Source organism: Eumetopias jubatus, unplaced genomic scaffold (genome assembly GCF_037043125.1).
Source record: "Eumetopias jubatus isolate StellerSeaLion01/CBP00866 unplaced genomic scaffold, mEumJub1_p1.0 scaffold_16, whole genome shotgun sequence".
NCBI lineage: Eukaryota > Metazoa > Chordata > Mammalia > Carnivora > Otariidae > Eumetopias > Eumetopias jubatus.
This window is the reverse complement of record NW_028274822.1, coordinates 85,664,743-85,679,587: the sequence shown is the minus strand read 5'-3', so window position 1 is coordinate 85,679,587 and position 14,845 is coordinate 85,664,743. Positions and strand designations below refer to the sequence as shown.

The following is a 14,845-nucleotide window of genomic DNA, read 5'->3' as shown; positions in this document are numbered from 1 at the left end:
GGACCAGGACCGAGGCTGGGGACTCGCTGCCTGTCCTGCAAGTCTGGGAACTTGACAGAGCTTCTTTGTATTTCAGCTTATTTTCCAGATCACACCGCTGAATTTGACCCAGTGGCTGATGGTGCTGAAAATCTCCTTGCCTGTGATTCTAATGGACGAGACACTCAAGTTTGTGGCCCGCAACTACCTGGAACCTGGTAAAGAGTGTGTGCAGCCTGCCACCAAATCCTGCTCGTTCTCGGCATGCACCGATGGGATTTCCTGGCCGTTTGTGCTGCTCATAATGCCCCTGGTGATCTGGGTCTATAGCACAGACACTAACTTTAGTGATATGTTTTGGTCTTGACTGACAGTTTTACATAAAGAAGATGTTTAACTTAATCAATTAATTTTTTTATTGTTTAAAGCAACTGTCTATTTCTGCTGAATTTTCACATGAACATATTGGCTGGTGAAGGAGATTTCATACTCTAGATTTTGTTTTGCTTTTCTGACTCCAGTGGGGCAAGATTTTCCTTTTTTATACACATAATTAAAGTGTCCATTGACATGTACAGAGAACTAACACTATTTTATGCAAATATTTTTTTGTAGATGAAAAAGCATGTACAGTGTTCTGTTTAATAACTCATCCTTGTATAAAAAAAATAGTTGAGCCAGCAGACATTGTCAGCAAATTAATTGGCAGCAGATTTTAGGAAATGAATGTGTGTGGTTTTTTTTCTAAAACTAAATAGCATGTATTGTGTCTTTTGCATGATCATCTGGATTTAATCTGAGATCACAGTCTAATTTTTATTCATAAGCCAATTTTTCTGCACTGAGCAGAGTACTGCTACCTCAGTCAGTATTTTTTGGTTTGCCACTCCCCTCACCCCCCCGGCCCCCGTTCACTCCCACCCCCACTCCTGGCCCTGCTCGGCTGCTTCTCCTGTAGGGTTCCGATGGTTCTGTTTACATCAGTCTTAACAAGAGGTATGCCTGTTCTCGCTTGTGCAGAAAACATTGTTCCAGATTCAATCGACTGGGTTCATGTCCCCCCACATAGTTTTTAAGGTTATTTATTTAAATGTCTAATGTATTTTATTGTAACAGACATTGTTTTGCCAACATTGCCTATTTCAGTGGCACTTCACAATCTAGTTTAAAAAGGAAAATAAAACATTTTAAATGGACAGAAAAATAACTGTCTTGTTTTTAACTTTTAAATGGCTTAGCTTGAACTATCAAACAGATGTGTCCAATTTTCTCTTAAGTAAGTTCTTAGCTCAGAACTTGAGTTTTATTGTGCTCGAGGGGAAGGAGGATTGTGTTCTGCTGCAAAGGTAGCTGTAGGAATTAATACATAGGCACCTGTTGTCACCCATGATACCTTTTTGCAAGTTTCTGCTGGCCTCTTTTAGCCTGGTGTAGAGAATATAAGGGGGATTGTATGTGTGTTTGTGGGGGTGTGTGTGTGTGTATGTGTTTTTGTAAAAATCTGTAAATAGCACACGACCAAATGAACATATGTATAGAACTATTTTTATTTGAATGTGGCACTAACCAACACCATGGTTACTATGATAAATGTTTGCGCATGTTCGAGATCAGTCTTACCAACCGTGTGTAAGTCATTAACTGTCCTAACTATGGTGTTTTCCTCCAATGCCTTCCAACATCCATCAACTAACGTGAGTATTCCCTGGAATCCTGATGCTTTAGCCTAAAGGTGACTGCCACCGAGCGAGCTAGCTGTGACACTAACGAAAACATCCCATGTCATGTACTGCTGTGCTGTGTGTCTCCAAGAGCAGCAAGCGTACGATGCCTGGTACCTGTGCACACGTGGGGTGGGTTAGATGCCTGCAGACTCCATGCATGGCCTTGGACAGTGGCTCAGCCAGATGTTGAGGAGGGCCTGGTGGGAGAGAAACTCGTTTTGCTTGGGTCCGACTGACAGGCTGAGGGAATGCTGCCTTTGTTAATGCCGAGACGAGGCGTCTCAAAAACTCATGGTTCTCTGGTGTTTACTAGCTGCAAGGACTCCTCCCCGAGCCTTCCTACCATGTTTGTTAACAAGTAAAAACCTAGTGAAAGCACATAATTGAGCAGTGAATTCATATATCCATAGGTTTGTCTCAAATAGGTGGCCACCTTTTTTCACCTTCTGGGTCATATCCTTTGCAGCTGAGACTTGTCTTCTCTGTCTCCAGAGTATGAGAAAGCACAGTTAGTAGGGCATGGCTCTGCTAGCAACCAGCCAACCGGTCATGAGCCAGGGTGAAGGAGGCCTAGGCAGCAGCTCCTTCCCTGTGAGGCCCTGATTGTTCTTGTGAAGCTACTGGGGCCGGCCCCAAGATGTGCTATAAAGGCTCAGTGTTGGGGGAAAAGTTAATGGATACTAAGCAGGGCAAGGTGCTGCCAACTTCCCAGGTCTGAGTATAAGGGGATGGAAGTCCCGGCCTGACTCATCGAGGTCTCTGAGGCAGGGAGGTTGGTTTGTTTGGCAGAGAATATAGGGGGGAGGAGGGTAGGTTTTGCCGATTTTGGTGTAAAAAGAAGCAGGGTGAGTGGTCAAATGCAAGGAGTGCACCTTGGCTGCAAACCAAGACAGGATGTCTGAGCTTGCTGGTGTGCTGTTCAGTGGAAACCAGACTTACCAGTCAACTTTTCCTGATCTGGTTCCTTGTAGTGGCCTTTACAAAAGAAGCTGAATGGGGTTTGCTGCTGTCAGAGATGTGCACAGCCCCAACTGGGCCTGGGCCGGCTCTTGTCTTGTGGTTTCCCAGCTTCAGGCCTGTCTCGGCCCATGGAGGTGGTTTAGGCACCCCCTTCCCTCAGCCCGGGCCGCTGGGAGCATCCCCTTGTCAGCTCTGCTCCAGGCTCTGCTCCTGAGAAACAGGCCCACATGAGCCCCTGTACTGCTGGGGGCACATCCCTGGCCTCAGGCCTCCTGCACTGGCGGGACAGTGCCCAGACCTAGCCTCACCCAGCACCTGCAGGAAGGCACAGGCGGCCTCTGCTTTTGCCGCCATCAGGACTAGACAGGGCGGTGTCGTGTTCAGACTCACCAAAACTTGTTCGTGTCCTCACCGACGGGCAGGTAGGCCTTGCACAGCTGCTTTGATAGGGCTTTGCCTGGAAGATGGCGATCTCACACGTCCCCCAGCTGGGATCCCACTCCAGCGGCTCACTCTTCATCTGCACAGCACGGGTGGCACGTGGTACAGAGCGAGCTACGTGAGCTCCCAAACAAGCAAGGCCAGCGCCAGCCCCTGCGCCCCCCCCCCCAAGCAGCTGCTACCCTGCCACCCTCAGACCGGGCCTTGGCCCCCTGAATGTCCTGGAGGTGGCAGACCTCAGAAATAGGAGACCACAAGCACTAGCTCAGTGTCTGCAGTGCCCATGGGCTAAGGTAGCCCTTTTAATGTCACCACCAGTTTTGTCAAAGCCACCACCGCGCAGCTAACAGTGATGGTAATCCCCAGCCTGCCTGCTTCAAAGAAGGGGGTGAGGACCGCAGCTCCCCTGCTAGGACCAGGCAGGGCTAGGCCCCTGGGGAGGGAGGGGAAGGGAGGAGCCCGAGGCTTCGCACTGGGCCACACTGCTCCTCTCTGCTGCACCTTCCTTACCACCCGCACTGCTAACAGGAACTTCCCTCCTCTTGCCCGTCTCCCTTCCGTTACATCGGAAGCGATTACACGTCTGCCTGGTGGGGTTCTGTGAGCCAGGGGGACAGGAAGGGCCCGTGTTGCCAAGCCAGTGCTGCTAGCTGCTACCCTATGCAGGCAGTGCCTTGGGGACAGTTAATTAGAAATGCTGGTCTTGAAATCTTAAAAGGTCAAACTGAATATTCCTTCTCACTATTCCTTGTCACTATTAATCTTAAATAGTTATTCTAACATTTCCCATATTTCCTAAAGCTGATTTCCTCTCTCTTTCCTTTTCAGCAATACTGGAGTAACCGCTTCCTAAACCATTTTGCAGAAATATAAGGGTGTTCGGTTGCGTGCATGTGCGTTTTTAGCAACACATCTGCCAGCCCTCTGCATGATTGATGTTGGGGGAAAAAGAAAAGTAGAAAAAAAAGTCCCCAACTCATTGTGTGTTATGTGGAGGAAACGTGTATTACCAACGGGGTTTAGCTTTTAAATCAAAATAATAATTACAAATGTACAATTTAGCTTAATGAATCAGAAAGCCTCTCCAGAGAACTTTGGTTTCTTTGCTGCAAGAAAAATGAGGTTCTGAAACCTTATCTAAGAACTTAGAAGCCATCAGCCAAGTCTCCGTGTTTCTCTGTGCAAAATGTCATAGCTTATATAAATGTACCATATTCAATTGTAATGCATGCCTTCAGTTGCAAGTAGCCAGATTTCGCTATGGTGTCATTTAAACATGCTACTTTTTAATTGGCCCTGTACAGTTTGCTTATTTATAAATCTATTGAAAACACTACAGGTGTTGAAAGGTTAGAATGTAGGCCTCCAGTTCATAACTTGTTATTTTTTTGAGTGTGCAAACAGCTATTTTGCACTGTATTAAATGTAACTTATTTAATGAAATCAGAAGCAGTAGACAGATGTTGGTGCAATACGAATATTGTGATGCATTTATCTTAATAAAATGCTAAACTTTAATTATCACAACGCATGTTTGACTTTAGACTGTAAATAGAGATCAGTTGTCTATCTCTGTGCTGGTAACAAGAAGCATTGCACAGACATGGTTTCAGGTAAATAAATCTATTCTACGATAAGTTCACAGTGTGGTGCTGACTGTTCTCCGGCGGGAGGGGTGGGTGGTGGGCACTGAGCGCCTCCAGCCCCGCACTCCGAAGTGTTTTTACCTTCTGGTGGGGGGAAGGTCTTAGACTTTCTGGGGACAAGGTCTGCTCGTGTGTCACACGACTCAAGTGGGGAGAGCTGAGTGGCTTGTCATTGGGTTTTCAGAGAGAATCAGATTTTAAAAGTTGTCAGCAGCTTGGAGGTTGTACCGATGGAGAGATGCTTCTCATACTGTTCAGATGGAAAATGTAAGATTCTGCACTCCTACTGTGAATAGATAAAAGTGAACTGGAGCGGCTGTTGTAGATAACAGAATTCCTCCATTTGATGGTTATTTAGTGCTTATCTATCAGGCCTGGGTTTGGTGTGGGGCATTTCTCTCTTTTCCAAATTACTGAAGATGATTCTTTTGTCATTAAAAAAAAACAGGCAAGGATAGATGATTCTATAAACCTAATGACAAAAAACACAAGTCCTAGCAACTACAGAGATGGAGGAAATATTTGATAAAAATCTGATCAACTAACATCCATTCTTGATGTAAAGAAAAAGCAGTCTCCATAATTCCCACTTAATAGCCCACTGAAAAATGAGCCAAAAGTATTGACACGACCAGAATCCCACTCACCGTTCGCTAGTGCCCAGCGCTCTTCACTGTCGACAGTCCCCGCCCTCCAGCAACCGGTGGGGCGATGCCTGCGAGGGAACAGAAAGCCCCAAGAGCCTTTATTAGATCGATGGTAATATCTTGTTCTTAGGAAAGTTTTAATAATTCAGGGGGAATGGACATCTTGAGGTAATAGGTAATTTATTTATTAACGATAAATGAAACTACCAGCAGACATTTTAGTCAAACATGAACAAAAGAAAAAGAATAGCAAGTGCAGCAAACCCTCCCACATAAAGCTCCAGTTAAATGCACGGTGTGAGAAAGGTGGTATCTCAGCTTAGTAGGTGAAAGGGGGTATTCGCTATGTTGTTGGTCATCTTGAAAAACACAGTTGTATCCCCCTTATGCCCAATCAACTGCAAATGCATCAGAAAATTTGAAAAATGAAACTATACCCCAAAAGGAAAATGGCTAAGTGACCCAGACGAAAATGTGAATGGCTTATAAATTAAAGATGTACAGCCCCACCAGCCAGATCTGAGAGCGTTTGTGCCCATCAGCTGACAAATGGGCCGTGTGACACCAAGGAAGTGGAGAACCACCCTCTGCGCTACGCGGCAGAACAAGTAAGTACCTCTAGGTTTCTGCATGCCCTCACCATACAGCCCAGCAGGCCCACGCCTGCACCACCTTAGAGAACCCCTCACGTGTGCTGGCAGAGTCACACCAGCATGCTTATAAAAGCATCGGAACAACCGAAGTGACCAAAAAGAAGCAGGGAAACAGGTACGTGGCCTTTGAGACAGATTTAGATCACTCGGCAGCAATGAAAATGAGTAAATTGGAAATGTAAATAACGACAGAAATCTCCCTGCACAGTGGAAACCAGGTGTGGTGTATACAAAGTTCAAAAAAAAAAAAAAAGGCACTTCAGTGTTACATGTGTGGGTGTTGTTAGGCCTGTTTGCATGCTTGGGGCTTTTTTAAGAACACCATAAAAGTATTAGGAGAGAACATGGAAGATGACAGACAAGCCTTTCCAAGCAGGACACAAAATCCCAGGAGAAAAGGAATAAATTGACTACGTAAAAAGGTAAACATTTGGAACAAAATACCCCTCTCTTGAGTTAGGAAAAAATAGATTTGCTGTGCCTTTGACAAAAAGCGAATTCCTTTCACATGATTGGCAGAAATCGAAGGCTTGACGGATATTTCTCTCTCCCTTGCAGTGGCATCAGAAAACCATATTCATGCTGATGGTGAGCCTATCAACTGGCCCAGCCTTTGGAGGGCAACGTGACAAATCACTCAGGTTTTTAAACATCCACACCCCTTGATCAAGCACTTCACTTTAGTGAAATCCTCCCACATGTTCACAGAAGCAACATAATCGTGCTGTAGGATGATGTAGCCAAAAACTGGAAATAGCCCAGATGCCTATCGACAGGCAAGATGTTGAATAAACTAAGAGCATTAATACCATGGAATATTACGCAGGCTTCAAAAAACACAAGGTAGATCTGTGTGAACCAGCAAGGAATGATGCGCAGTCGATGATGTCTGCCAGTGAAACATTCAGGTGCAGAACAGTCTTGTCTGATACTCTACCATTCATTTTTTAAAAACAGGAGGAAGTTAACAGTTTCCAGTAATGATGGTTGCTGAGAGTAACTGATAAGACTGATAACATGGCGGATGTTGGGAGCCACTGTTCTCACTGTTGGAGTGGGAGGTTACAGATAAGCAAGGGGAGAAGGCTAGAATGATTCATGTAGTGAATTACAGTTGGAGATGCCAGCACAAGTTAATATTTCATTTAATACTGATAGAGGTGATGCTATATAGAAATATTTCAGGGCGCCTGGGTGGCTCTGTCGTTAAGCGTCTGCCTTCTGCTCAGATCATGATCCCAGGGTCCTGGGATCGAGCCCCACGTCAGGCTCCCTGCTCAGCGGGAAGCCTGCTTCTCCCTCTCCCACTCCCCCTGCTTGTGTTCCTGCTCTTGCTCTGACAAATAAAATTAAAAAAAAAAAAATTTCTAGTTAGGTGTATGTACACCTAACACACACCTACACACATGGTATGTGTACCTAGTGTGTATGGTGTGTGAGCACAGTACATACAGAGCACATACACCATGTACTTCCCCGCACCGTCAACTGGGGGGACCAAGAAGCAAGGACACTGCAGCAGCCATGAGCGTACTTAGTAGGCCCAGGTTTCTCACACGGTTCTCCAGTGAAAGAGATCAAATCTCCTTATAGAAATGGCAGGGTCTAGGGCAAGGGCAGAAAATGTACAACACGTGCCTGAAGATCACTAGTGTCAGGAAGTGCAGAAGTACCAAACAAACAAAAAACCAATGATCAACGATGGGGTATGTCGAAGGGTCAGAGGAGCCAACTGAAAATCAGGCTCTGAATGGCCAAAACTGAAACAATTTCAGCAACAAAATCATGGCGTACTGGATTATAATCCGAAGTATGAAATAAATACCCACGAGTCTATCCTGACATAAACAGGAGAGACTAGAAATCTTCCACGCAGAAGAAATCCAGATAATTTCTGTAGATAATTCTGCCCTCATGGAGGTGAACCATAACTCCCGTGGGTAAGTCTCAGCGGTGCCCAGCGGCCTCCTCCCCTAGAGGACATGTCAGCGTGGCTGGGGAAAGTGACCCACAGCAGAGACACCTGCAGACGCTACCTCAGCCAACTGAGGTCATTCTGAGGGCATGTACCCTGAGACGAAGAGACGAGAGTGGCATCTTACCTGTGGTCTTCCTCCCCACAACACATAACCTCAGTCTAATCAAAGAGAAAATGTCTGACAAATTCCAAAGACAATCTGCAAAATACCCGGCCGGTACGCCTTAAAACTGCTGAGGTCATCAAAAACAAGGAAGATCTGACACACTATCACAGCCAAGAGGAGCCTAAGGACACATGACCACAAAATGTAATATGGGATCCTGGATGGGATCCTGGAACAGAGAGAGGCAAAAACTAAAGAAGTCTGAATGAACTATGAACTTTAGTTAATAACATAAATACTGGTTTATAATAATATATAAGTACTGTGACGAATGTACTATATTATTGTGAAATGTTAAAATAGGGAAAGTTGGAAACGGGGTATATAGGAACCTTCTGTGCCATGTGCTCATTTTTCCATATGTCTATAAATATACTAAAATAAAAAGTTTATTTTAAAATGCTGGGATAAATACATTTTTTTAATCTGCATAGAAGCATCAAAGAACCACAAGACAGTACAGAACTTCCAGGCCAAATTCTAAGAAGCAGCAAGGAGAGAGCATCAGAATCTCCAAGGTCACTTTTCCCCCTGTGGCATCTACCTCTCCAAATAAGCCAAGCTGTGAAAACGCGAGCAGGGGTTTTGGGAGCTCACAGGGTGAAAAAGGCAAAATCAAAAATCCAGGGCCCACCAAAAGTGAGAAGTCTCATAGGACATTAAGCTGTGACCCCAAAGGGCTAACACCTCAGGATAAAGGCAAACCAGAAATAAAGCTGCCCTCCTTACCAACAACTCAAACGGCTGTAGGCTGCATTGCCATGGTGCAGAGCAGAACCAGGAAAATACACCCACCCCGGAGGGAGTGTAAACACTGGCTCTCGAGGATGTGCAGCCCAAACTGTATCCTAGGGGTGGTCTATGAAGCCTCAAGGCATGAATTTAAAGTCACGGGCAGTACTCCTAAGTCCCAGGCAGAAATAAATGTCAATCCTCCCTAGAGGAAGACACCTTCATTTTATGTCTGAGGAGATCTACACAATTATTTTACAAAGCAGCGATGGTAAAAGCTAACCAAGTACACAAGAAAACAAGGCACTATGAGTGAGATGCAGCAGAAGTAAACATTATAGGTCCATCTAGACTTCACATATTAGAAGTATTAGATATTGATCAAAAAACACCCCTGGCTTACTTTGTTTAAAGAAAAATAAACAGGGTGCCCAGGTGGCTCAGTTGTTAAGCGTCTGCCTTCGGCTCGGGTCATGATCCCAGGGTCCTGGGATCGAGCCCCACATCGGGCTCCCTGCTCAGCAGGTTGCTGCTCTCTCTCCCTCTGCCTGTCCCCACCGTTCATCCTCTCGCTCGAATAAATAAATAAAATCTTTAAAAAAAATAAATACAAAATAAAGAACAATAAACCTACTTGAAAATCTGCAGGAGACAGGAAATGATAAGTGAACATAAAGAGCAGATAGGAAAATCAAACAGAATCCTAGAGATGAAAAGCAAATCACCAAAATTAAAAACTGGGGCGGGGGGCGCCTGGGTGGCTCAGTTGTTAAGCATCTGCCTTCGGCTCAGGTCATGGTCCCAGGGTCCTGGGATCGAGCCCCGCATCGGGCTCCCTGCTCCGCGGGAAGCCTGCTTCTCCCTCTCCCACTCCCCCTGCTTGTGTTCCCTCTCTCGCTGTGTCTCTCTCTGTCAAATAAATAAATAAAATCTTAAAAAAAAAGAAAGAAAGAAAAAAGAAATGACTGGCAACCTAGAATTCTAAACCTGGAAAAAACACAGTATTTAAAGAATCAAGGTAAAGTAAAGGTATTTTCAGACAAACAAGAATGGAGAGTTCTTCGCCAACAGACTCACACTAAGGGACATTCCAGATGGGCACAGAGGTCACTGCTTTAAGTGGCCTGCGGCCTCTAGCAGCCAGGAGCACAGTAAGATACGGGCTGCTGCAGATGCAGATACAGCATGTTGCTATTCCTCCGGGAGCAGAAGACAGACCACACCAACAAAGCAACAGAAGGAAACAATGAAAGAATAGAAAGGATAATAGAAGCTGACATGCAACCCCAAGTATAATTAACAACAACACTCTGAGAATATACTAAATTTGTTATCCCTGTTGCACTCTCTCTGAGAGATTTCAGCATGACCCAGATGTTCCTGTTTTGAAACACAATCCAAGCCTCTAACGTGATTCCCTGCAGCAGGCAGACACAAACATGTCCAGCAGTCTGCTACAAACTGTTGGGGAAGCAAAATTGATCACTTTTCCATCAAAATTAGTAGAAATTATGGGGCACCTGGGTGGCTCAGTCGTTAGGCGTCTGCCTTCGGTTCAGGTCATGATCCCAGGGTCCTGGGATCGAGCCCCTCGTGGGGCTCCCTGCTCAGCGGGAAGCCTGCTTCTCCCTCTCCCACTCCCCCTGCTTGTGTTCCCTCTCTTGCTGTGTCTCTCTCTGTCAAATAAATAAAAATCTTTTTAAAAATTAGTAGAAATTATAAAGTATATTTTGTAATTTCGGAAACTACTCAAAATGACTTGATTTAGGATTAAGGATACATAAAGCTTAACATTTATATCTCTTTGATATTTATAAATCAGGAACTGCTAAGAAACCATCTTCATTGAAAATTAAGAGTCTGGGGGTGCCTGGGTGGCTCAGCTAAGTGTCTGCCTTCAGCTCAGGTCATGATCTCCAGGGTCCTGAGATCGAGCCCCGCATCAGGCTCCCTGCTCAGCGGGGAGCCTGCATCTCCCTCTCCCTCTGCCGCTCCACCTACTTGTGTTTTCTGTCAAATAAACAAACAAAATCTTAAAAAAAGAAAAGAAAATTAAGAGTTTGCTTTTTAAATAAAGTCTGCTGATGAACTCTGCAGCTGCAAGAAGTGGGGTGGTATGCACACATAGACTCGGGCAACTTCATATTAGTTCTAGAAAAATACGCAGAAAACTATTAACTACAGTCACTTCTAGAGGAGGGAACTGGAAGAAGAAAGGCAGACTGAGGAAATTTTACCATATGCCCTTTTGAAAATTATGAATCTAACTTAAAAAATATATTTGACCCTCTGATACTAACAATTTTATGGAAAGACAGCTAAAAATACCCAAAGTACTGCTAAGGATAACTTTGGGGGTCTTGCTTTTCCAAATACTGACAATTTTTATAAAGTGGTAGTAATTAAGACACCATGGTGTAGGTGCTAGGACAGAAAACGGACTGACAGTACGGAAGGGTATGTGCAGACAGATGCGCTTATCTGGGAACACCTGACTTGGGACACAGGTGGCTTCATAGGTTGGTGAGAGAAGCAGTTTTGCAATAATTGGTGGTTACGCATGTTTAAACATAAATGAAAAAAAATCAAGAAAAATGGATCCCTACCCGCCTGGGTGGCTGAGTCGGTTAAGCATCTGCCTTTGGCTCGGGTCATGACCCCGGGGTCCTGGGGTGGAGCCCCACATTGGGCTCCCTATTCAGCGGGGAGCCTCCTTCTCCCTCTGCCTGCCGCTCCCCCTGCTTGTGCTCTCTCGACAAATAAATAAATAAAAATGTTTAAAAGAAAAAAGGATCCCTACCTTACACCATACAAATGGGAGAACAGATTTTTGACCCTGAGCTACAGATTTTTTAAAAGTAAGAAAATACAGGGGCACCTGGGTGGCTCAGTTGGTTAAGCGACTGCCTTCGGCTCAGGTCATGATCCTGGAGTCCCGGGATCGAGTCCCACATCGGGCTCCCTGCTCGGCAGGGGGTCTGCTTCTCCCTCTGACCCTCTTCCCTCTCGTGCTCTCTATCTCTCATTCTCCCTCTCTCAAATAAATAAATAAAATCTTTAAAAAAAATAAATAAAAGTAAGAAAATACAACTATAGGGCGCCTGAGTGTCTCAGTCAGTTAAGCACCTGACTCTCGGTTTCAGCTCAGGTCATGATCTCAGGGTCGTGAGATCGAGCCCCACCTCAGGCTCCACGCTCAGCATGGAGTCTGCTGGAGATTTGCTCTCTGCCTCCCCTACTGCGCCTCTCCCTACTCGTGCTCTCTCTCTCTAAAATAAGTAAATAAATCTTAAAAAAAAAAGAAAATACAACTATAAAGAAAAATTCATAATTTACATTAAAATTAAGACCCTGTGTTAATCAAAAGATACTATAAAGAGAATGAAAAAGCAAGCCATAAACTGGAAGATTGTGCCACTCCCATTCTGAATTATATCTAGAATATATAAAGAACTTCTGTGAATTAAAAAGAGAAAAATAAATGACCCAATAGAAAAGTTGGGGGGGGGGATTTTATAGAAGAGGAAACACAAATAGTTCCTAAACATATGAAATGATGTGCTATCTTGTCATAAAACAGAAAAATATAAATTAAAATCATTGTATCATCTCACACCTACTCTGTTGCAAAAAGTTAAGGATTGATAACATCAAATGCTAGTGAGGAAGTGGGACAAGGGGCTGCAGACGTCTTTTTTTTTTTTTTAAGATTTTATTTATTTGAGACAGAGTGAGCCCAAGCAGGAAGGAGGATCAGAGGGAGAGGGAGAAGCAGACTCCCTACTGAGCAGGGAGCCCAACATGAGGACCCTGAGATCATGACCTGAGCCGAAGGTAGACACTTGACCCACTGAGCCACGCAGGTGCCCCAGAGGACTGCAGTTGTACCTGCAAACGTATAAAACTTCCTTGGAAAACAGTTTGACAATAACTGGTAAAACTGAACATGTCTATACTCTGTACCCACCAATTCTGCCTCTGGGTATAACCCTACAGAAATCAGAAATGTGTGCTTATGAGCACTAAAAGACACATACGAAAGTATATATAGCAACACTGTTTGAAACAAAAGATGAGGAACTGAAATGTCCATCAATGGGAGAACTAGTAAGGTGTGTCATAACCATGCATTATACACTAGAATATTATACATTACTATCAGCCAAGAGGAGCCTAAGGAGACATAACTACAAGTGATGCACTATCCTGGATAGGATCGTGAAACAGAAAAAGGACATCAGGTAAAAACTAAGAAAGTGTAAATCAACTATGGGCTTTTATTAACAATAATGTATCAGGGCGACTGGGTGGCTCAGTCAGTTAAGCATCTGCCTTCAGCTCAGGTCATCATCCCGGGTCCTGGGATTGAGCCCAGAGCTGGGCTCCGTGTTCAGTGGAGAGTCGGCTTCTCCCTCTTCCTCTGCCCCACCTCCCCCCCACACACACTCATGCTCTCTCTCTCACTCTCTTGCTAATAAAATCTTCAAAAATAATAATGTATCAATCTTGGTTCATGAATTATAATCAATGTACCGTATTGATATAAGGAGATTGTGCAAGGTAATTGGAAACTCTATGTACTAGCACTCAATTTTTCTGTAAATCTAAAAATGTTCTAAAAATGTCTATTAATTAGGGTACCAGGGTGGCTCAGTCAGTTGGGCATCCAACTCTTGGTTTTGGATCAGGTCATGATCTCAGGGTTGTGAGATTAAGCCCTGGTGGGGCTCCGTCGTACTCAGCGAGGAGTTGGCTTGGGGTCCTCTTTCCCTTTCCCTCTACCCCCCGACTCCCACTCATGCTCTCACTCTCTCAAATAAAATCTTAAAAATGTCAATTAAAACATGAATGAGTTATAGCAGCATTAACATGGATCAATTTTAAAAATAACATTAAGCAAAAGATACCATGGAAAAACAGACACGACTCCACTTACATTAAGTTCAAGAACAAGCAAATAAATGTGTTGATATGGTAAAACTACAGCTAAGTAACGGTATTGTTTTTGTACAGGTGAGAAAAATTAGCTCATCACTTGCTCAAGGTTCACAAGACCTTCCAGGGCCAGAAAATAAAGGAAGTATAAAAACAAAATTGAGAAGAGTGGTTGCCTCTGGTAAGGGGAGCGTGAAAGGAGGAAGGGAAAGGGTTGTGATCAGGTCTAAATACACAGCGGGGTGGGGGGGTGCTTCTGGGATTGTGAAGCATTCTATTTCTTGTCCTGGGTGGAGTGTACACGTGTGTTCTGTGGTTCTTTAACCACTACATGTTTTCAAACACTTCTGTATGTGTGCTATACTTCACAAATTTATGTTTTTATTAAAAAAGAAAAGAAATATTTGGTCCCGGGGCAAGCTGTGGGCCCTGATGCACTGGCAGAATTATTTTATATAGGAGGCTGCTCTCCTGGACCTCCTTAAGGGCCTCTACATGGCCCTGACCTCCAAGGTAGCTCCCCTTGGATTCCCCTAAGCTGAGGGAAGCTGTCTTCTTGGTCAATGCATGCCTGGCTTGAGTTTATGCTCATCATTCCAAAAAAAGCTACAGATGGGGGCTGTGCATAGGGGTCATCTCTGTTCCTTCCTGTCATATACCACCAGGCTCAGCAAAGCAACAGCACAGGAGTGGGAAGCAGCCTGGGCCTGTGGGATGTTGGGGGTCAGCTTGTTTCAGCCAGTCCAAGATGAGGCTTCAGTCTGGGCAGCACCCAGGCTGGAGGGCACAGGCCTCTCTCAGGACAGATGGCTGCTTGCTGCCACTCCCACTCAATTCCTGGACCAAAAAATCCCCACTGCCCCAAGGGACTGAGAAGAGAGATGGGCCAGTGGGCCAAGTAGGCTGAGGTCATGGATGGAAGATGAACTGTGGGCTACAGAGCATGCAAAACTAAATCTATCACTGAGAGGGGCTCAGGGCAAA

General features: G+C 44.7%; 2 protein-coding genes across 2 annotated transcripts in view; one reads left to right on the top strand and one right to left on the bottom strand.

Annotated features, from left to right (window-relative positions):
* ATP2A2 (ATPase sarcoplasmic/endoplasmic reticulum Ca2+ transporting 2) overlaps positions 1-4,741 on the top strand; it is a 57,274-nt gene extending 52,533 nt beyond the window's left edge. Inside the window, exon 20 of the mRNA XM_028116488.2 lies at positions 77-4,741. Within this exon, the coding sequence (XP_027972289.1) occupies positions 77-346 (270 nt within the window). The 3' untranslated portion in view covers positions 347-4,741. The remainder of the gene's footprint in view (positions 1-76) is intronic.
* ANAPC7 (anaphase promoting complex subunit 7) overlaps positions 1-14,845 on the bottom strand; it is a 47,460-nt gene that overhangs the window by 6,258 nt on the left and 26,357 nt on the right. Inside the window, exons 11-14 of the transcript XR_015767011.1 lie at positions 5,398-5,465; positions 3,054-3,183; positions 2,643-2,873; positions 1,818-1,900 (exon numbers count right to left, since the gene is read on the bottom strand). The gene's annotated coding sequence lies outside the window, so the exon portion shown is untranslated. The remainder of the gene's footprint in view (positions 1-1,817; positions 1,901-2,642; positions 2,874-3,053; positions 3,184-5,397; positions 5,466-14,845) is intronic.